The following is a 24,047-nucleotide window of genomic DNA, read 5'->3' on the forward strand; positions in this document are numbered from 1 at the left end:
TCCTTTTCATCTTAACTGGCTGAAAGTCTTGCTCTGCATTTAAATGTGTTACTCAGTGTGTATCAGGTGTTTAAATCAATTCTCACTTTCTTATATTAGCACCAATAAACTCAGAGTTGCATTAACTTATTGAAACACCTTTATATTTGGTCCCAAAGCAGAAAAATCAGTCTTCTGGCCAGATAGGTTCCTACATATTCAGTATCACCATTGATCATGAACCTCCTTCCGTAAGAGCATGTAGGAATCCTTCTAGGTGAATGATGAGGAGCAGACAGAAGGCAGAGAGACAGACTTTAAAAAATCTGTTTAAATTAAGATTTTAATATCTCTCCACATGGTAGATTCTATCCCAAATTCCCTACCCTCAATACAGTTAATAATTTAAAAGAGGCATGATTTAGCAGTGATATTAAAGCTCACATTACCTTTTATCTGGTCCTAGAATTGCTTTTATGCATATACAAAGCAGGAGGCTACCTACGTGATGTGACTTATAGGATACTAGGAACTAGCCTTCATCTGAAAATATTACCTTCTATGCGCTATTTCATCACTGATGTTGATTCCTACTTTGAAAATGCAAATATCTCTACTACAATGAATTGGTTACACGGGTACTAAATATGTTTAAAATGTGTTGCATATTTTGGGTGACCCACTGGCAGATTAAATAATCCTGAGACATTTGGCATAACTATGGCTAACCTGCTAAATCCACTCCACCCTTTTCCGATTGGATAACTGCCAATCAAAAGCTACATGGATGCTTATTTATTGCCATAAACTAACAGTATAATTTTCTCCCTCTTTAATTCAGGCTGGGTTCAGGGGTGTGTTATAATCCAGCTTCCACTAGTGAGGGTACAGCATTCCTCCAGTCAAACCAATTATTTTAAATTTGTTTTATGCTTCACATCAGAACATAATCCAGAGAAATAGAGAGGGCCTTCTTTTCCTTCAATGACTGAAGAAAAGTACTACCAAAGCCATTTTATTTTACAAGAGGAGCCAGTCTGCAGACCAAACTGACAGGAAAGAGAGGATGGAGTCACAGGTACACAAAATCTATGCAGCACATCTAAATTTTTAATTCTATGAACGTATAATTTTTCTTTATTTTTTTAAAAGTCCATTGCATTCAGTTTTCTATTACTTGCTAGTATACCCATCTTAAAAGACACTCTTGCTTTTCCATCATTGGCTGTTAATGAATAATGGTCTGTTCTGTTTTAGATTCCTAAGGCTGGGACAACCTCCCTCTGATACTAATGTCCCACAGTGGCATTAAAGTGTGTTGGGAAGAAGATAAGAAAAATTCCATAAAGGCAGAGAAAATAGTGGTCACACTGAAGAATGGATAAACATTCTCTAGGTAGGTCAGGACAATGAGCAAGTATTCCTACAAACTAAAAAATGAACATCTATTGTCAACCGAGGCTCTCGATACAGCTAAATTGGGCTTTCTGTTACTCAACCTCTAAATTAAAAGCTGTTTTTCAAATTAAATTGATTTAGCACCACATAATTTTTTTTCATTTTTATGAACAAAAAAGTGTTTACAGATAAGTGCTGTTTCATGGACCAGTGCTAGTGAAGCATTGTCTGGGTAAGAGACAATTGCATCTGCCATATCCATGACAGCAAGAACCACAATGCTTTGGTTGAGGATGGAAAAGAAGTTATCTGAGGCAGAAATTTCAGGATTTGATGATAGCAAACAGGTATTATGTCTTACATTTAATTATGTGATAGATTGCTTTTGTGTGACCTTATCTCTAAAAACTCAGTAACATTTTGAATTTAAATCCTCTCTCTAAAGTTTAAACAGATCTTTTGGGGAGGACATCTCTTCCACAAACTCTGTGAAATTCATCACCTGGGCTTTGAAACAACACTGCTTGTTGTCTAGGTAGCATGTGAGTCTTTAGCAGAACAACTTTTTCAGCTTTGGCTTTTGGGGTTCCTTCCTATAAGAGTCCCTGGGGCCAGGTTGGGGAGCAAATACTGTATTCTCGTTTCTGAATTTTTCTGTTTTTCCCCTTAGAGCCCACCTATAACTCCTCCTTTCCTTTAGCATATGAATAAATATCTTCAGGTTAATCAAATCATGCCCATAAACAACCATGCTTATTCATCCAATTACTTCTTAAACTTAGCTAGGACGCTCTGTAGCCCATTTTTTTCCTTTTAATTTTTTTGCCACATAATAATCGTACATGTTTATGGGATACAGAATGATATTTTGATACATGTATACAATGTATAATAATCTTATCGTGTCAATTAGCATATCTATTACCTCAAAGATTATCATTTCTTTGTGTTGGGAACATTCAAAATCTTCGAGCTTTTTAAAAATATACAATATATTACTAACTATATTCACCTTACAACGCTATACAGCACTAGAACTTTTTTCTACTGTAGAGCTACAACTTTTTATCCATTAAAAATCCTCTCCCTGTCCTCCCATCTCCTCCTCTTCCCAGGCTCTAATAACCACAGTTCTGCTCTTTACTTCCACGCACTCAACTTTGTAGATCCCACATGAGTGAGAACGTGCATTATTTATCTTTCTGGGTCTGACTTACTTCACTTAATGTAACGTCCTCCAGGCTCATCCATGTTGCCTCTAATGACAGGATTTTATTCTTTTTTATGACTGAAGAGTGTTCCTTTGTGTATATATTTAACATTTTCTTTATTCATCTGTTGATGGACATTTGGGCTGATTTTATATTCAGGCTATTGGGAATAATGCTGCAATTAACATAGGGATACAGATATCTCTTTGAAACATTGATTTCCTTTCCTTTGCATAAATATCCAGTAGTGGGACTGCTGGATCATATGGTTCTATCTTTAGTTTTGTTGAGGACTCTCCATACTGTTTGCCATAATGGCTGTATAATTTACATTTCCACCAATAAAGTATAGGAGCTCCCTTTTCTTTGCATCCTTGCCAGCATTTGGGGTAAGGTGATATCTCATTGTGGTTTTAATTTGTATTTCCCTGATGATTAGTGATCTTGAGAATTTTTTCATATACTTTTTGGCCACTTGAATGTCTTTTTTTGAAAAGTGTCTATTCGTATCCCATATTTTAATGGAATTTTAAAAGAACCCTTGTGTTATTTGACTTTCTTGCATATTCTGGATGTTATATGGATACTTGTCATATGGATAGTTTGCAAATATTTTCTCCCATTCTACAAGTTGTCTTCTCACTCTGTTGATTATTTCCTTTGCTGTGCAGAAGCTTTTTAGTTTGAGATAGTACCATTTGTTTGTTTTTGTTTTTGTTGTCTGTGCTTTTTAAGTCTTATCCATAAAGTATTTTACTAACCAATGTCCTAAAGCTTTTATCTTACGTTTTCGATAATTTCAGGTCTTTCATTTAGTTCCGTAACCTATCTTGAGTTGATTTTTGTATGTGATGAGAGATAGGGGTTTATTTCATTCTTGTGAATATGAATATCCAATTTTCCTAGCAGCATTTACTGAAGAGGGTGTCCTTTTCCAGCAGTACATTTAATATAATTGAGTATCTAGACATTCAGCATTTATCTAGCAGAAATGCATTAATGATTACAGCCAAGAACATAGTGAAATGATATGTAGGATAATACAAAATATTTAAATCAAATATGCATTTGATTAAGAGATCGATCCCAAAACCGATAAGATCGAGAAAGTAGAAATATTGAGCTGCAACTATATTCTGATGAATGTTCTCTTCGTAACGTCCTACTAATCGATACTTATTTTGTTACACAGAGGACACCATATAAATAAATCTTGAGATTATAATTTAAAGATAGCTAATATTGGAAATTTAGCTTTTGGAAGAAGATGTAATTGGTCTAATCTTGGATAGTTAGCTCTTTGTTACAACAACAACAAACTTAATGACAACTCCTGAGACTAAGGCCATCTGAATCACTAATGCTGTCAAAAAAGTTCTGTGTGGAAGTCACATAAAATCAACATATTCCCTCCTATTTGTATGTAATTTAAAAGTAGAGCATATGATTTTTAGTCAGCCCCTCAGGCATTCTGCATTGAGAGACAAAAGCTTATTAGTCACAGATCCAGCATCAAAGAACATTTTAAAATGTAAGCAATTCCCTTCTTCAAATTGAGAAGATCAGCTAAGTTGCATGCTAAAATAAGGAAATTAACAATGTCTCAAAGAGCCTTATCTTGTCTTAAAAAAGACACTCATGCCAGTCTTCCCATGGGGTTTATTAGAGGAATGGGAAAAAAGTTTTCCAATTTTATTGGAAATCTAGACTGACTGAAGTACAATTATCTAATTTAGTAGGAATATTTTCTTGTCATTTCCTAGCTAATAAATTCCATAGCTGGAACAGAATACAGAACCCAGAAATAAAGCAAAATACCCACAGTCAACTGATCTTTGACACAACTGACAAGAACATACACTGGGGAAATGACATCGTTTTCAATAAGTGCTGGGAATATTGGATTGTTGTATGCAGAAGAATAAAACTGGACTCCTATCTCTCACTGTACACAGAAATCAACTCAAGGTGGGTTAAAGACTTAAATGTGAGACCTAAAATTATTTTTTAAAAAGTACTAGAAGAAAACCTAGGGAAAACTCTTCTGGACGTTGGTCGTGGCAAAAAATTCATTGTTAAGACCTCAAAAGCACAAGAAACAAAAATAAAAATAGACAAATGGGACTTAGATAAACTAAAAAACTTCTGCACAGCAAAGGAAATAATCAACAGAGTAAACAGAAAACCTGCAGAATGAGAGAAAATTTTTGCAAACTGTGCATCATACAGGGGACAAATATCCATAATATATAAGGAACTCAACTTAACAAAAAACTCCCCAAATAATCCCATTAGTAAGTGGGCAAAGGGCATGAATAGACACTTCTTAAAAGATGACATACAAATAGCCAACAAGCATATGAAAAAATGCTCAACATCACCAGTCATCAGATAACTCCAAGTTAAAACCACAACGGGATATCAGCTTACACCAGTCAGAATGGCCATTATCAAAAAGCCAAAAATAACAGATGGAGAGGATGTGGAGGAAAAGGAATGTTAGTGGGAATGTAATATGGTTTGACTGTGTCCCCGCCCGAATTTCACCTTGAATTGTAATAATCCCCATGTGTCAAGGGCAGGGCCAGGTAGAGATAATTGAATCATGGGGGTGGTTCTCCCATACTGTTTTTGTGGTAGATCTGATGGTTTTGTAAATGGCAGTTCCCCTGCACAAGCTCTCTTGCCCTCCCGACATGTAAGAAGTCCCCTTTATTCTTTCTTCATCTTTCGCCATGATTGTGAGGCCTCCCCAGCCATGTGGAACTTTGAGTTCATTAAATCTCTCTCCTTTATAAATTACCTAGTCTTGGGTATTAGCAACATGAGAATGGACTAATACAGAATGTAAATTAATACAACCTCTATGAAAAACAGTATGGAGATTTCTCAAAGAACAAAAAATAGAACTACCATTTGATCCAGCAGTCCTACTACTGGGTATATATCCAAAGTGAAAGAAATTATTATATCAAAAAGATACCTGTACTTATCTGTTTATCACAACACTATTCCCAACATGGAATCAACCTGTGTGTCCATCAATGGATGATTGGATAAAGAAAATGTGATATATATATATATATATACACACACACATACATATAAATACACATAATGGAATCCTATTTAGGTATAAAAAATAAAATTGTGTCTTTTGCAGCTATGTAAATGGAACCAGAAGCCATTATCCTAAGTGAAACAACTCAGAAACAGAAAGACAACTACTGCCCTCACTTATAAGTGGGAGCTAAATAATACGTACACATAGACCCACAGTGTGGACTGATGGGCGTTGGAGATTCAGAAATAGGGAGAGTTGGTGGGGGGGGTGGTGAATGAGGAGAAATTACTTAATGAATACAACGTACATTATTTTGGTAATGGATACACTAAAAACCCAGACTGGCCAGGCACAGTGGCTCATGTCTGTAATCCCAGCACTTTGGGAGGCCGAGGCAGGTGGATCACCTGAGGTCAGGAGTTAGAGACCAGCCTGGCAAACATGTTGAAACCCCATTTCTACTAAAAATAGAAAAATTAGCTGGGCATGGCAGCACAGGCCTGTAATCCCAGCTACTCAGGAGGCTGAGGCAGGAGAATCACTTGAACCCAGGAGGCGGATAAATAAATCTTGGGATTATAATTTAAACATAGCTAATATTGCACATTTAGCCTTTGGAAGAAGATGTAATTGGTCTAATCTTGGATACAGCCAAGATTGCACCATTGAACTTCAGCCTGGGCAACAAGAATGAGACTCCATCTCAAAAATTAAGTAAACAAATAAATAGAAAATACAAACTCAGACTTCAATTCTACACAATATATCCATGTAACAAAATTGCACTTTACCCCCTAAATTTACATAAATAAAAAAAAAATAAATGAATAAATAAAAATAAAATAAATTGCATAGCTGAGATTGATTCCAGGTCTGTGTAATTGCTAATATCACACACTTAAATTATAACACCACGTGCTTGCTTCTTTTGTTTCTGTAGTCATAACTTTGAACTAAAAGGCAGACATTCAGGTCAAAATCTGGTAATGTGCTTCTATATAACTTTTGTATTTTGAAAAATTGAAATCGTTCAGGTATTGCCTCCCCATAATGGAAAATGTCCTAGGTTTGAAGTCTAATGCTGAAAACCCAGAACTGTATGTAATCTATCCAGTACTGGGGTGGAAAAGAGTTACTTACTTCCCTTGTTCTGCTCACTGTAATTCTAATGGCATATGCACTTTGCATATGCCAACAGTTCTATTCAACCGGATCATTAGGCCCTTTTAACTTAGTGCTTGAGAGGAAATAGTGGTGGGGAGGCTTTGTCCTAAGGAATTTATGTTACCTTCCATCTTATTTGATCATGGTGATGACTACACTTTTCATTGAAGTCCCTTCCTGAGTAGTATAGCTCACTCAAGAGAAAACTGAGAACCTTGTGGGATCTGTGGTCTAGTCAATGTTTTATTTGGGGGATTTGTTTGCAGATACTAATCATCATTTGGTTAGAACATCTCTATCCATGGGAATTAGAGAACCAAGACAATCTCATAGCTGATATTATAATTATGATTTTGAATGATCTGAGCTCTGTTTTGAATAGAAAGACATAGCTTTAATTCTGAGATAGTTTCATTTTCCTGAGAATAAGATAATAAATAATCTCAAAAAATACAATTGTGGCAGAAATAGCTGTCCACCAAAATCCTTACTCTTCTTTCTGGTGACAATGACTCCCTCCTCACCAAATCTGAGTCAGGGTCCTCTCGGCCCCCTGTGTGATTAGGCCCCAACCTTGTCCTGCTTAGCCAGTTTTAGCATTAATCCTGCTGCGTTAGCTTAGAGGAAATGGCTCAACCCTTGATATCTCTCAATATTTGATCAAATTCCTCATATTCCACTCTCAATATCTAATCATGCTGACCTCTCATCAGCAAGAATCCTGTCAGATGTTTAGCCAGAATTTCCCTAGCTTTGATGTTTTCTTTTGGTAATTTTCCATCCCTCCATTGACCCCCACCCTGCTTGTTGGCTATAAATCCCCACTGGTCCTTGATGGAGTTAAGAGTTGAGCCCAATGTCTCTCCCCTACTGCAAAACCCCATTGCAGTATCCCACAAATAGTCTGCCTTATCTTTAACAAGTGTTTGAAAGATTTTTCTTTAACACTGGTATGCAACTGGAGTGCATTTTCCATCTTTTTTGCAGTTTGATTTGGTTGTGTGACTGGTTCTAGAGGTAGGAATGTGAGTAAAAGTGATCTGTGCTGTTACCAGGCCTGGCCTATGAAATCTTTTTTTTTTTTTTTTTTTTTTTTTTAAGACGGAGTCTCGCTCTGTCACCCAGGCTGGAGTGCAGTGGCGTGATCTCGGCTCACTGCAAGCTCCGCCTCCCGGGTTCACGCCATTCTCCTGCCTCAGCCTCCTGAGTAGCTGGGACTACAGGTGCCTGCCACCAGGCCAGGCTAATTTTTTGTATTTTTAGTAGATTCGGGGCTTCACCGTGTTAGCCAGGATGGTTTCAATCTCCTGACCTCGTGATCCACCTGCCTCGGCCTCCCAAAGTGCTGGGATTACAGGCGTGAGCCACCGCGCCTGGACCTGGCCTATGAAATCTTAACAGGTAGAATCCCTGTCAGCCTGGGCCTCTAAATAGCATGAAGCAGCTTTACTCCAATCTGGTACCCTTTTGGCCGGATGTATTAGTGGGAAATACACATTTATTGCAAGAGGTCTTTATCTGTTTGGATTGTTTAACCTAGCCTAAGTAATATGCAGAATATGAAGCCTTGAAGATGAGTGCTCCTAAAACAGAAGCCTAAATTCTGTGGCACTGGCTGAGAACCAAGGTGGGAGTTTCTGAGATCAAAAAGAGCTAGGTGGTAGCAAAACACTTAGTAAGTATGCTGATCTTGGATAACTTGGAAGGCAGATCAAGTGCTCTGAGTGTCTACATTTATAGGAGAGTGGTTGAGGGGAACCAGAATATCAGTAAGTGTTGGCTTCTTGTTTTACAAGAAGGTTTTGGACAAACCTGGGTGGTTTGTAGGCAGAAACTGAAGAATGCCAGTGACTTCTGTCCTTCAAAAAAAGGAGACAAGACTGATAAGGACTGAGCAACAGCAAGTAACTCATTAAGACTTCTCATTTTACCAAAGGGAGTCTGCCCCGTAGCAAAGATCAGACAAAGAGTGCTACTTTCCCTCCAAAACCTTCCTTCCAGTTCTGTGTGACATCAAAGTAGCTGCCATTAAATTAAGGGACAAAGAAATAAGGCAGGAGTAAAAACTTTAGAAGAGATGTCTGCCTTTCACTCATCTATCTATATGACTATGCACACACACATATATTTATGTGGGAGTCTGGGTAGAGAGGGATAAAGCAGACATTTGTGTTTTGGTTCCTAAGTGACCAGGTGATGATGGAGATGACTGCATATCACCCAGCACATCTGGACTTGAGATACTTTATATTGTCTTCTTTGCAGAGGGACCTGAAGGCATTCTACTTGTTCAGGAAAGTGTGCAAATCAGTATTTGGCATGCAGAAGGGCAATTGTGTCAAAAACTGCTAGTCCTTTGCCAAAACCATTTCTAGTTTTCCTGAGCACAATATCACTTAACTGCAGTTTGCCTTGTAGTTAAGTTCCTGAAAGTTCAAACTGTTAACAAAAGGCCTCATCACGTGTTAAGTAGCAACCACCTTGGCTATGCCATAGACAACTTCTTAGTCTCTCTCTCTCTCTGCTTAAATTTTCTTACCTCTAAAATGAAGAAAGCAGGTTTTTATAGGATTAAGATGTAATTGAGAAAATTGTTCATAAATGCACTTTTACCGTGATTATCATTTAAGAACTATTCAATAAGTGTTTCTTCTTTTTTACCTACTCAGTGTCAATTCTCTTATGGTCAGGGAAGTGGTTCTCAGGAGTAGCATGGCTTCTGAGCAGCAGATAACAAGAAGACAAGGGCAGAAGATGAGAACAGCCCTGTTTTGTGAACACAGGATGAAGACTCCTTTAGGAACTTCTAGAAATAGATGGAAATTTGTATGGTTGAGACTAAATGGTTATAGAGGAGAGGGCCATTAAATAATGAAGATAACTCGATTCTGCATACATAGACTGCTGGAGTATAGGAACATCAGAATAAAATGGTCCTCTTTTTAGATATGTGCTGCATCTCATCTAGTTGATGGTTATGCTCTTGAAAGTCACTCAGCGGGCATTCAAATGACATTTAACTATGATAGTAATATGAATCCTTTTCTCTGTCCTTTCAAGAAAGCAACTGGCTAGTCAGAAGACAGCTGAGTTATGCCTTTTCTTTGTCATATATATTTGGGGTACATAGCACTACAGTAATTATAATGTGTGCTCTTTGGTTTTGCAAGAGGACTAAAGAGATACTTCATGTTAAAAAAATTCAAAATTGGCTTTGTCAAATATTGTGTCAGCAGCTGCATCTGCAGCCATAAAGGTAATGCATTATGAACATCCCATTCACTTCTATATTCTTTCCCCCATTCTTTCATCTATTATTCATTCACATTCTTAGGCATTGTTATTCACCTTCACTGTGTGGAAAGAAATGCTAAAAGAATGTTCAGACTCCTTTTTGGTATTATTTATTGATTTAAATATTTTATAAGTGACAGTTTGGACACTTTTAAGGTAAATAAATGCATGACTTAACTAGACAATTTTGTAATGAATTATGTAAATATAACACACAACTATCATTTCCACTTTGTTTTATAAGAATCCCACGTTTCCATCACTTATTTTTCATATACAAATTCACCTTGTTCTGCAGTCTGTAAATGCAAAGACATTTTACATCATGAAACATGCTATTTACATTGTGAATGATTTTGAATAATAACAAAAGAATGAGTAAAAAGTGGTGTTACATGAAAAGCAAAGAAGATATTGTGGATATTTATAATCTTATATGAGTTATACTTTTACATGTATTATTCTTAAAATTCTAGTGAAATGCGGCATATTTTATCATTTCAATCAGAAAAAGTTTATTTAAACCTGTACTACTAAAGAAAAATATTTTAAAATATAATATGAAATACCAAATGAAACTTTTTTAAAATTAATGGTACAGGTTTAAGAGATGCATTCATTTTTTAAAAAAACAAAAAATAGTTTGACATTTCAAAATATATGCAATTTAATCATGCCCTACATATATATTAGTATATTTACCTGGTATTAGTTAATGATATTATAATTTAAGTTTTTGATAACTCAATTTTTAAAAGATATTATTCACAAAGTAAATCTAATAACAAAGGAGCAGATATACAATATAATTTACATTGCAAGCCAAACCAAAAACTTAGACGCATGAAATTGCAGCAAACAAATTAGCCAAAATGTTAAAATAATTCAGGTTAAATGAAAACCACCCCATGCAGAGGATGTTAATGAAGGCTGAGCACATTATAACTGTGTGTTTTTATTAAGTGATTTTGGAAACCTATTTATTATTATATAGTGCCTGAAGACTTGATGGAAGTGCATTGGCTGTTTATTTTATGCATTGAAGTATTAATAGGATTATTACTATTAGGATATTACTATTAGAATGATATTTAAAGTACTGTTTGGGAAATGAGACCATTTGGTTTTGTAAAATGGCTACTCACAATTGAAGAGTCAGAATTCAGGTAGGTTGATTTTGAAATGAATGATATGTATTATTTCTGGAATGCACTTAATCAGTATTTTAAAAGCATAATGAGACAGTTTTGTCACTTAATTACCGAAGTTATAATGTAGCTACAGGCAGCTGTTATAAAACTTCTGACTTTTTCAAAGGCAAAATTCTCAGGAGAACTTTTTTTTTTTTTTTAATAAAGAAAAACCTTTCCATCCAACTTGAAAAAAATCAGAAAGTATTTTTCTCCATGGACCTTTATTCTATTTGAACCTAACCTGAATTCCCTCATAGTCAAAACCTGCCATGATGATGTGAATTGATTTCCGCACAGTCGGAGTAATTTTTGCTCCAAATTCTTAAAGGAGACAATGAATTAGTAGCTTGTAAATTTTGCAGATCTGGGCCTTCGATAACTTAGTAGAAGGCAATAAAATAGAGGGAAAAATGGGACTGTGGATTACAACTGTTCAAATTTCATCTTAATTTCTTCTGCTTTCTCAACCATATTTCTTCTAGTTTTACAATCATTATTAAAATATTTCCCTAAAGAAATAAAAATGGTAAAGGTATTGAAAGTCACATTTCTTTATCTGAACAAGTATTAAGATTGTCCATCATTTCAAGACAAAGGTTTTCTTAACAGTGAAAATCACAGGAAGAAGGTAATCAGTATTTTCATAGGTACCAATTTATATGGTAGCTGCCTGTTTTTTCACAATTTCAAAATAAGTCAGTATAGGATAAACAAAAGTTAACAGAGAAATTCGTCCCTTTTGAAGTTTTAATTTTTTTCAAGTATTTTATACCCCTTTGACTACTTCATCTGTTAGAATTTAAGACCCCTGAGGTACATAACAAAAAAGTCCAAATAAGAAATGAGAACCAAAATTCAAGGGTATTTAACTCATTGAAGCATATCTTTCCACAGAGGAACAAATCATGTTTTTTTCTGTATAATTTTCTATTAACACAAACTTATGTCATGAAGATAATTTATTAAGTGGTTTGAATATAATCTTAATACATAAAAATAAAAAACCAGAAAGAATACAATTTTAAGTTTGGGAGATTATAGATTCTTTAAATCTTGTTCAAGATTTGTTCAAATTATTATAAAGTCAATGAGAAATACCTACAATGGAAGAATACCCTTACTCTTAAAGAAGACATTTGACTTATTTTCCCTTAGGAATCAAATACTCTGCTAGAAATGATTTAATTTTCCCTGAAAAATAATGGCTTTGGATTGAGATTTGTAAATGTTTGATCTCTTGATCCAAGCTGTACTTTTTTTTTTGTATTTAATAAAATGGCAATTTGTAAATTCTGGTGAATACTCAAAATTGTAGCTAAAAACAGCTATCTGAATATAGGTTTAAAACCTCAAAGACATAGAGCTAAAAAATATGGAATACATTGTATATTGCTTTTTCAATAGAGTAGACATAAAATTGATGACAAATGTTTCCAAACCCTCAATAAGAACTCAAAACATCATACTATGCCAAGCTGAATTACAGAAGGGTATCTAAGAAAGAAGACAGTGCATCAGTTATCTCTAGATAAAGAGCCAGTAAAATCAAGTTGCATTTGATGTATACATCTTATTGGGAGTAGTTTTCAGAAAGCAATTTCCCTACAAACAGAAAAAGCATTTTTTTTTTCTATTTCAGTCTTTAGCAGTGTGGTACTCACATAAAAAAATGACTACTTGAAAATAAGAGGTTTTTCTAACTTAAGACATTTGTAAGGGGGTAAAAATAGGAGATTGTCCAAACAGATTGACCCTGATACTTCTTGAAAAAGTGTTTAAATTCAATGAAAATGAACACACATAGATTTTTATAGACCCACATTTCTCTTGACTGACAGTCTCTGGAAGTCAAGGTCCCAATTCTCTCAGTCACTTCTATCCTCAACTGATCTGCATCTACGTGCTCATCTTCTTTCCCCTTTTCTCACAAATCCACAAAGTGTTCAATCATGTGAAAGTGAAAAAGGGAGGCTCCAGCCCAAATAGTAAAGTACTATTGTCATTTATCTTATAAGAGCTAGAAAGAAATAAAGCAAAGCGGGAGGGAAGGAAAGGAAGGAAGGAAGGAAGATAGGAAGATAATTCAATGGAAAAAAGAGGAGCTAAGCATGCTAACAAGTTTTAAAGCCTAATTAATTTACTGCACATAAAACTTATATATATAAACCATTCATTTCACATTCATCAAGAATTTTATTCATGAACACCAAACTCAACTGATTCAAGCTGTCACCACACTTGATATTTGGACTCTTGCATGGTTTCTCATTAGCACAAAAAATATACTAATGTTTAATTAGATAATGCAGCAAATATTGATTGAAGACATAACACCAAATTTTCCCAGCAGATAATTAATTCTGCACTGGGGAGACATCTATGATGTGACAAGTTCTTTTTGTCCCTTTAAATATTCACTCTAATTAGCATATTTATTAAATTTCTTGTTTGTTTTATCAAAGTTTTGACATGCTGAATTTCATGGCATTCTGTCATTTTTATGACATTCTGTTAAATATAAATACTGTGTTTAAAAATCTATTTATCCTTACCATCTATTTTCAGCTTGCCTCTAGGTTAACAGGATTAGACGACAGACCTAATTTTGATGTAAGCAAAGTCTGATTTTTGTGTCTCTTTCCATCTTCTCTACTGGTATCCATTCCTTTCTCTAAGTTGCATTTCAGCTGAATCCAACTAAATATTTCATACATGTTCATAAAATGGGACTCCTCCTATAGCCAGGTAATCATTTGGATTTTAGCAGGAGAATTTTTTTTTAGACAGAATAAAATTGTTTTTAAGGATCAAATGAAAAAGCAATGAGCACCTATTATTTCAGGTCATTGAGTTATATAACAAATAAATGAATTTTATGAGTGCCTGGTGACACACTTGAAACAAATTTTAAAAGAAGAATAGTAATTTGGGCTGCCATCCATTAATAATAATTTTTACACAAGAACAAAAATTAAAGAATTTTTCTGAAAATCCCCCTGAATTACTTTAGATAATTATACAGTCCTCTAGTTTATCTAGACCTTCTTGGCTAGAGTTTGATCTACCATCAGAAATAATTTCTTCTTTTTGAGAATACTTTGTAGTCAAAGAATACAAAAGCAATTTATCTGAGAGTCCAAGCCAAGGTTAAGTTTTGGTTTCAGTGTGGTAATTTTTACCAAAAAAATTCAGAAGGAGGGTTTCACATTATTGATAAATCAACTAGGTGTTTTCATATTTTGCTTCATTTTATGGAAGTTTTAATTTAAAAGGCCAAAAAAGGAGACAGCCTTTCAAGTGGTTAGATACATAAATATTGATCCAGATTGCCCAAACCTCAGAAGAAAGTCATATTTTGCTAGCTTTTAAAGAGTGATATTGACCATGAAGAAATAGTTCTTGGGAGGCAATAAAAGTAGAATTGCTGTAGGAATTGAGGTTTCATTGGGTATGGAAATGCATAGTTTCTTACTAGTCAGAGAGTCAGAGGTGATGTAACAATATTCATATTTGTTGTTCAAATGATTTGAACATAAATTGGTTTTGACTTAGATTTTATTCCGAGAAGTTTACAATGCATTGTTCTATATTCTAATGTGAACAAGCTGACAATACAGTATTATTTGACTGTTATCCTTAATGTTTGTTATTTTAAAAAGTGTAATATTTTAAGTAAAATAATATTGCCAAATTTGCAAATCCTGGCTCAATGCCACAATTTTTAAGTCTGTCATATTTATGACTTTTTTCTGTAACAAATGGAAAATATAAAGTAAAAATCACTTAAATGTAATTCACAATTAAGTGTTATCATCAGAGGATAAAACTAAGGAACCTAGAAACAACATTAATTGAATTTCTCATTGCTGAAGAAGTTGACACATTCAGAAAACTTTCAAAAGTCTCTGACATTCTAAGTTTTGGATATGAGTGAGTTGACTCTTTCAGGACAATAAATCTTTGTCTTAAATTCTTTTTCTAACTGATAATTTTGATTAAAAATTGCTCAGGTTTGTTCCCTCCTTTTAAAGTTTCTGTTCTAAACAAACTCTATATGAATTAACCAGTTACATGTAAGTGAAAAATCTTTGATGATTAAGGTACTACCTAACCACTTTTAAGTTTAGAAGACTAGAGTCTTCATGTCTCACAGAATACCATTAAATGCTATGGGGTGATTCTCTCTCCAGCTCAAATACTCTGGCACATTCTGTAAGAGACAGATGGACATTTTTCTGCTCTAAAGTTCCACACTTGTTTTGCTAGCAGCCAAACCCAATTTGAGAAGAATGTGAAGAAGAATATGGCGTAGAGTATAGCCGCCAAAAGTTTAAAAATTTCAGGACACAAAATAAATATTTCCTATTATTTGTGATTAAATTTTTCAACTAAGGGAATATGTAATTTCTTTAATGTCAGAACAACAACAAATGTTTTTAAATGATTCATAAGACAAAAGTATATTCTTCTCACTGAATGCTAGCTCAGCCAGGCATGTTATAAAAGGAAAAAATATAGTTTGTTTTAATATCACTTGCATAGTGTTAGTCTGTTTTTCTATGCTAATTTTAGCAGGGTTTTCTGTGGCATATGGCAGAGCTGGTATTTGGCCTTCTTTGTTCCTTCAACCCAGATGTTCTGACACTTTCATTTACCTTAATCATTGTAACCAAGACTAGTTCTATCTGCCACCTTCAGAAAGCATCTATTTGTAGCTCTGTAAGCTTCTATCCCAGCTTCACTGAGATGTGCAGCTGCCGAGAGGTTGGCACTACCTCCTAGGAAAACTAAAAATGGCTTGTGAAGGGTTTCTCTTTTTTTGTCTTTCTCTTTTCTTTTTAAAAATGAGTGACCAGTAGTCAAATAAATCACGTGGCTTCCATTAAACCAGAGGTGTTTGTTACGGAAATTGCCTCTCCTTTAAGAGTCTCTACATCTTCCTGAATAAAAAACTAACTCTCTTTGCTTCATCTCTTCTAAAGCTCCTGCCCACCTCACTCACTCCATTTTTCCCTTTGTCCTGAGTCTGCTGTGTAAATGCCAGGCAGCAGAATGCAAAGAAGTGTCTTCAGAAAGTGAGGTATGAAGAAACAATTTTGCACATTCCTGATTTTATTTCAGTTATTACTTTCCTCTTAGATGTAGGTTTAATGACATTTAATAGACCACAGTAAAAATATATTAAGTAGAATTCCTTCTTTATCTGCAAATAGCAAAAAGTCCACAGAAGAAGACTGAATATAAAGTGATTTCTTCAGTTTAAAAATATGTATCAAAAGAATCAAAAAGTAACTATTACTCAGACCTGCCATTTGGTTTTTCTTTTCTGCTTTTAAATAATAAGCAACAGTACTTAAGTCTAATATAAAGAATGATCTGATCAGCAACTAGCTGAATTAACTGGAAGGATAACTTCAGTGTAATTTAATAGATTCAAATTAAATATTTTCCATTATTTATTTAACCCAAAACCATTCTTACTAAGGATTTAAGGATCCAGTGATATACAAGAGGATAATTGTCAAAGCCTCAGTAAATCAACAATCCGGTTTGATTTTGATAGGGAAATTTTCCAAACTGTGGGCAGGAGAATGCTAAAATTAAGTTTTGCTATGAGTAATAGAAAGGTAAAGACAAAATACTATCAAACACACCCACCATTCAAATGTGTTCATATTCACGTTTAGAGGATTGTTTACCTCGCAGGGCAATAATAGGAGCTGTCATCTCATTTAGATGCCTAGGAATGAATCCTAAGCTTATATGCTAAATCATAATCTGATGTTTAGATACTCTTCAGTATAAACATAAATTTACCAGTTGATTTTAGCTGTAATCCTTATACATTATTCTAAATGATGAAGTAAATTTAACTACTAAAGAACTGATTATCATTGACTATGCCACATTCTATTAAAATTGTATTTTAAGTAGACTAAAAACATGATTTTTTCATTTCGAAATCTGAAAGCTTTACTGTTTTTTCAGTATTACTGAATAATCATTTTCAGACATTTATTTATTGTGCTACAGGTGACTTTCAGTCAATCATATTCTGAAGTCAAAATACTATCATACTTACCAAAAACTTGTGTAGCTATCATTGAAAACAGTAATAATGAGCTCTATTATCTTTACTCTTTCATCTTCCAAGACCGTATCAAACCAACATTTGAATTAGTTAATCTGCCGCAAGACCCATCTATATTTTTGCAAAGCCTACTTTCTCAATCACCTCTTCCAACCTATGCTCTACTTCCACTCATTTATCCATCCTTAGCTTCTTCTTTACTATTATATACTACAAAGATCCAAAAATTGGGCAACATTATAAATAATACACAAATCTCTTTGACAGGAATAGAAATCATATTTTTATAGCCATGTTTAAAATTATGCACCAGAAATAATCTGATGTATATTAATCACTTTACAGCATGTTTGCAAATGAGTAACTTCTGAGATAGATTAAACATGTCATTTGCCCAAATATTTTTAATCTGAGTCATTACTTGCTGCTCATTTTGCTACAGAATAATGAGTATCTTTAAAAAGTCCACACCAGCTATATTATTGCTTGTATAAAACATGTTTCTGTTTTCACAAAGGCTCTATGAAATGCAAAGAAGTGCAGGCTTCATATGGCATCATCACCACGGCTTAAATTATTGCTTGAAAGGTTATTATAAGGTATTGCTTGGAAATCAGTTTTCAGATAATGTACAATTCAATATGAAAAGTACATAGACTAAGTATTAAGTTGATGTCTTTTCATGACATAAAAATCAAAGCATTCAGAAGTAAGGCTGTCACTTTGATATTTGCTTCTGTGTCCCAAAGGTCATAGTTTTTACCTCGGTGGTGAGGATTAGCAAATGTTGTAATATACTGCACAGCTCTGGCAGTAACTAAGAAAATGGTACTGTATCTAGTATGCCTAATAGCCCTATAGTGAGCAATATTCATCCCTCATGCTTATCAGTGTTGACGTCTGTCTCTAAGTTTGAAGATTCATGCTCAGAAAGAAGACCACAAATTGGAAATCAAAGCTAAAATTAAAATTTGTGAAAGAAATAATGGTATGAGGACTAGAGTATTTAACTTTTCAAAATAACTACAAATGAAATAACATTACTATCCCAGTCAACTTGTATTTATTCCTAGTAATTGGGATTATTTGAATACTTTTCAATGATACCCAAATCTGGCTGTATATTAGCATTACTTAGAGTGATTTTCTAAACACAGATTCCTAGGCCCTACCTGAGACCTACTGAATCCAAATCTCTGAAGGTAAGGACTAGTCTTCTGTATTCCTAAAACTCCCTACAGAATTCTTATGAAGCCAGCCAGATACTTCCAAGCAGATCAGCTGAACCACTGAACTAGGTCATTTCTTAATGAGGATGGGATGGCAATGAGGTACTTAACTGAAACCATGATCTGGTTATAACATATTAGAAATAAAGAAGCAAACTTTACTTCTCTGCATTCCCAAGTCCTTCCAAAGAAACTTATTTCTTTCAATCATGAAACATCTACATTCAATAAACACACATACGTACACACAAACTAAAAATATTAATCACTTTATAAAACTATTTTAGAATATGGGATTAGCTGTGATACTTCCTGTGTTATAAATGTATCAATGACCTTTTTTAATTAAAGGAAAGAAGGAACAAAGGAAGGAAGAAAACAAGGGATGGAAGAACAGTCATACGCAGGTTTCAATTGTTTGGATCAAGTGTGAGGAAGGAATTTTGCACACTATCTCAATATAGCCTGACAAGATTGTTAATCTGTACGTAATATCAGTGTCTGCTCTTCATTCACCACTACGAGGATCTTGAAATTGAGTCCATAGCTGGGGTCAGCTTACCCATTTAACAATAAATTTTGTTCAATCACATGAACACAATTTATGTGTATGTTAAAACCAGCTGGTTGTGGTTTAGGAACATTCATATCAAGAGCTGCCCATAAATCGTTTAGAAATATGTTAAACTTTAATAATTCAGTCTCATGCATCATGATTTTTGGGCTATATCTATTATTAAGCTATGCTTATAGAAGCCTCTGAAATGACATAATTTTTGTAGTTGGAGATCTATAATCTAATAGTAGAAACAACTAAGCTACGATATAGGGCTTGGTTCTTGAACTTGAGTTTCTAGATATTGTCAGCTGAAAGACACCTGGTGCTACGCAAAGCCTATTCAGAGTCATTTATAATTAATTTCAAAGGAACGCTCAGTGAAGCTGTATGAAGTGCTTGGAGTCAGACTGTGTTTTGAAGAAAGAGCAGAGGGTGAAGCTGCAGATATAATCAATGCCCCGGCACATCCAGTTCATTACTACACTTCAGAAGTACATTGTTGCTCAGGCCTGACTGTGTGTGGTCCTTCCTATCTGCCTGAATGAGGCACCAGCAACCCTTTCTGTAGCCATTCTGGGTTCAGAAGTGAAGAGAGAATGCTGTTTGCTGTGGCCAGGCGTGAGGGGGTGAGATGGTTTCTAGTGACAGAATGGAGTAAGAAAGGGTCCAGAATGGACTGAGTCATTCTCAAAATGACAAGACAGAAACCTGTGTGTAAAAGTTTTACTTTTTGCCTTAACCATCCACAACACCTGCTCTCAGAAAGTCAGGGACCCAAGGAGCCTTCAACAAATATATTTAATTATGGTCATAATTTTGAGCTCCTACCTGATGCCTTATGACTTTAGATACACAATTTCATTCAGTAGCAGTATGATTCTATACAAAACACAGAGCCTGGTGGGGTTTTCAGAATTCTCCATGGCTTTGCCTTTTGTTATCTATCAATTTAATTTTGCTTTATTGCTGGAACTCTTTGGAGGCATTTGCAAAATTAAAAGTCTTGCTCCCCTTGTGAATGAGATTTTGTTTAAGTTGTTATTATCCTCTTTTGCTTTGTTTATCCTGGAAAGACATGCATATTCACACTAAACTACTGTGTCCTGACACCGTTGTTACTGGACAAGAGGAAGGAGTGCAAGACTGTAAGAAACAACATTTGAAGTGCTGAACCTACAGACCCACTCTCAAGTCTCAGGCATCAATGTCTGTCTCAGAGTCCCAGATCAAAGCTCACTTGATTCCACATAATCAGATATTAAAAGGAAAATCTGAAATTACTTAAAATATAGAGCAAGAGATGAATATAAAGGCAGATTGTATGCACTTGGGTCCCATGTTACCTGGAAGCTATGTCTTCTTCCCCTTCTCTACATTATATAGACAAGAGATCCAACTACTATGTTTCTGAAGCATATTATTATTTTTTATTATGGCCAATGTTACCTAATGATTAAGGTCCACAAAGAAGATACAGGGTAGTACATTCTGAGTACATATTGGGGGATTCTGATTTTGTTAGATAACTGATTTATTTGCAAATGATGACATTCTCTCCATCAAAATGATCCTGATACCAACGTGCTTTGGTGCTAATGGCTAGTTATAAGGTGCCTTCTTCCAAACAGCAGCTTAAAAGAATATTAAAATGCAAGAGCTATAGGTGCCAAATTATATTTTAAAGTATCCCTTGCAGAGTGGGTTAAAACCATTTCCCAATTTAATATCATTTGGTTTCTAAGGGAACATCACATAAATTTCTTTTATCTGCCATACTAAAATGCATGCTGTTGGTAATTAATAGTTTGTAAGTAAGTGAGAATACTGTATAGATAAAAGTCATATGAAATAACCAATGCCACCACATTGTTACAATCACAATTCCTAAGAGAAGAGATGTAGATGGCATTGTGTAGGACAAATAAAAATATAATTCTTTCTCCATCTTCTAACTTCTGTGATTGAAGTTTGAATGAACAGACATTTTATATAAGTACCTCATAAACATATATAGCAACATTGTAACTACAATAATCAACTATAATAGATTAGCAAAATGATAACAAATTGGACCATTATCTCGGACTATAGCTGTGAAAATACACTTAGATTATAATGTATGAAAAATGTAGTTGACATCCTGTCAGTGGTACATAAGAAATCTCTGGCACGTTCTTCATCGTGACATTTATGGCAATGTAAATGGATACTTATTCTCTAAGTAAAATCATATAAACTAATACAGAATTTGTGATTCTTCTGACAAATTGAGATATATAAATACAATACTTCTCTCCAGGCCTATCACTAGTATTGAGGTGGATTTCCAATGATGCTTTTCAAATATGCTTCCCATAGATATTCTTAAGTATGGAGATAATATGTGTTTAGAGTAGTTGCTTAGACAAATCTTTATAAAAAGTGAGAGAAATAGATTGGATATTCCTGGAAGTCCCTTTCAGCCTTATGGTTACAAAACACATTGTTCATCACCAACATTTTATTGAGTTAATATACCATAATACGTTCTAAGTTACTGAAGACAATAGGCATAAATGACTTCAGTGAGCTTGTTCTCTCCCCATGCTCCAGTGCTACAAGGAGCCCATCAACATTGCTAAGGCATTTTCTAATATAAGCATGAGGATTGAGGTGCTCCCAGCCTGCTCTGCTCATACTGGCTGTAAACCTCCCCATTGTCCAGAAACACAGGCCCACAGAAGAGGGGGTCAGGCAAAGGTTTAGAGCTCAAGGTCTATTTCCTGTCTTCTCCATATAAACAGTGTTGCACTCGTGTCCTTGTAAACCCCCAGGGCAAGAAAATAACTCAAATTATAAAAGGGATCGGGATTATAACAAATATTTGCATATCTACAAATGCCTTCTAGCCACACACATAGAAAATTTAAAAACATTAAATGAGCCTCATAGACTACATTGGAAATTAGTAAATATATTCCTTAACTGAGTTATGTCATAACCAAACCATAATGCAGCCAAAATCCCTGAACAGAAAAGAATATTGCATTCAGTAGACATAAGCTATCAATGAGTAAGAAAATGACCTCTCCAAGGCTTCAAGGAAACAAATGCTTCCAGCTTATTAACCCCAATAGAAACTTAGATTTTATATCTGAACCTAAACAGGAAAACTCTGGACACCTGATGCTCCTAATTTTAGTGTGAGCCAGTAATATTTTCATGCAGTATTGATTAATGAGAACAGGTCTTCATTTGAGCAGGACATGCGATGGAATCCTATCTGTAACTATAATGATTACTAGTTCTGAAGATTATACCTACTTCAGTATTCATGAAAGTGATTCACTGAATTTAAAAGCCATATCAATCAAACTGCAGAACATTTTTTAAAACCTCAAAGCCATAAAATACAGAGGTTTCCTTGCTTTGTGTTGTACAAGAAGAAACAACATTCTTGGCAAAATGTCCTGACACTTCTTTGTCACTAATGCCAGTATCCAGGAATTTGCTCTCAAGAATAGCAGTCGGCTCTTAGGAGGCATCAACTGGGGAAGAGGAAGGGGGTAACTAACATGTCATTTAGCTGAATGCTGTTTATTAGAATGCAGTTTAGTGTTGCAAAAGCTACCTATATTTGTAAGTGCTAAGTTGAAAAGGATCCAGTGTAGCAAAGCATTTCATTTTAACTGATATTTGTTAGAAGGTGGCAAAAAGACCTTTCTTTAATCTTGGTTACAGATATATCTGGTGTTAGGAAATTCCATTTCCTCTGGATTCCATGCTACATTAGTTAAATCTAAAAGATATATTTACTAAGCAGACATATAATGCTTTCCCGGTATCTGAAATCCTTGGTTATATGTATTCTCAGTCGAAGCACTGATCTCTCTAAATAAGGGAAACTATATTAGATTAATAGGTTAGCATTATATATAATATACTAACAATACAGAAGCAGATTCTGAAAATCTAATAATGTTGTGCGAAATGTAGTTATCTAGAAGAGATATGTATAAAAATAGGTAATATCCCTAAAATATTTTGCCGAGTTACAATTCTTCCAGTTGGGAAGTTTACCACACTGCCATGATACATGTATGAAATGTCTGTTCAGAAAAAGAAACTTAGAAAATATTCCTCACCCACCAACTCACTAAATGTAGGAATATATAATCAAAACTGGCTCTCAAAAGTGGTACAAATATATAGGGAAAGATACTTGTATGTGTGATAAACAAGAAAACATGGAATCTATTTATTGGTTAGTTCTGAAAGGGGACCCACACTTGTAATTAAAATATATGTGTATATATATGACCAAAACCACTCATATGAATGGACACATCTTATTTCCCTCATCCTCCGGCTTTTTATTGACAGCGGTCACCTCCACCTTTTAGTAGGATTATTGCCTGACATAATACAGAAATTTTGCTGCTTGTTCTCAACAAAGCAATGAAAGAGACACAATCTCTTTCCACCCCCCATTGGTGACCCATGTTCTGGGCTTGTGCTTTTTGGAGGAGTCTTTGATCTGTAGCAGGTCTCAGAGGCTTGTCTCCCGGAGGAACATGGTGCCGATGTTGTAGGAAACCTTTTTTATTCTCGACGAAGAAAGAGAAGGCTTTGGTGGCTTTGGACCAGTCCTTACCTCCAGGAAATAGCAGATCCCAGGAATTTCCTTTGGAAAGTTGTCTGGAAGCTCTTCGCGAGACCGCGGAATGAATGTGAAACTTTCTTCTCGTTTTAATAATCTAAGAAGAAAATACAGAGCACATGAATCAAGTAGGCCAGGGAAATGTAAATACATGGACAGAAATTTTAAAGGCTCAGGAAGCCTATCTCTGACTGTTCATGGTAACACCTCTATTTCTTTGTATAGA

The 24,047-nt window shown here is 34.8% G+C and overlaps 1 protein-coding gene and 1 long non-coding RNA gene across 6 annotated transcripts in view; one reads left to right on the top strand and one right to left on the bottom strand.

The window, feature by feature from the left end:
* The window catches only part of LOC107967205 (uncharacterized), a 609,392-nt gene that overhangs the window by 487,232 nt on the left and 98,113 nt on the right, over positions 1-24,047 (top strand). The window lies entirely within an intron of this gene.
* The window catches only part of GUCY1A2 (guanylate cyclase 1 soluble subunit alpha 2), a 344,946-nt gene continuing 331,096 nt past the window's right edge, over positions 10,198-24,047 (bottom strand). For all 3 annotated transcript variants that reach the window (XM_016921913.4, XM_522169.8, XM_016921914.4), the window contains one exon: positions 10,198-23,918. In XM_016921913.4, the coding sequence (XP_016777402.3) occupies positions 23,535-23,918 (384 nt within the window). In that variant the 3' untranslated portion in view covers positions 10,198-23,534. The remainder of the gene's footprint in view (positions 23,919-24,047) is intronic.

Source organism: Pan troglodytes, chromosome 9 (assembly GCF_028858775.2).
Source record: "Pan troglodytes isolate AG18354 chromosome 9, NHGRI_mPanTro3-v2.0_pri, whole genome shotgun sequence".
NCBI classification, from domain to species: domain Eukaryota; kingdom Metazoa; phylum Chordata; class Mammalia; order Primates; family Hominidae; genus Pan; species Pan troglodytes.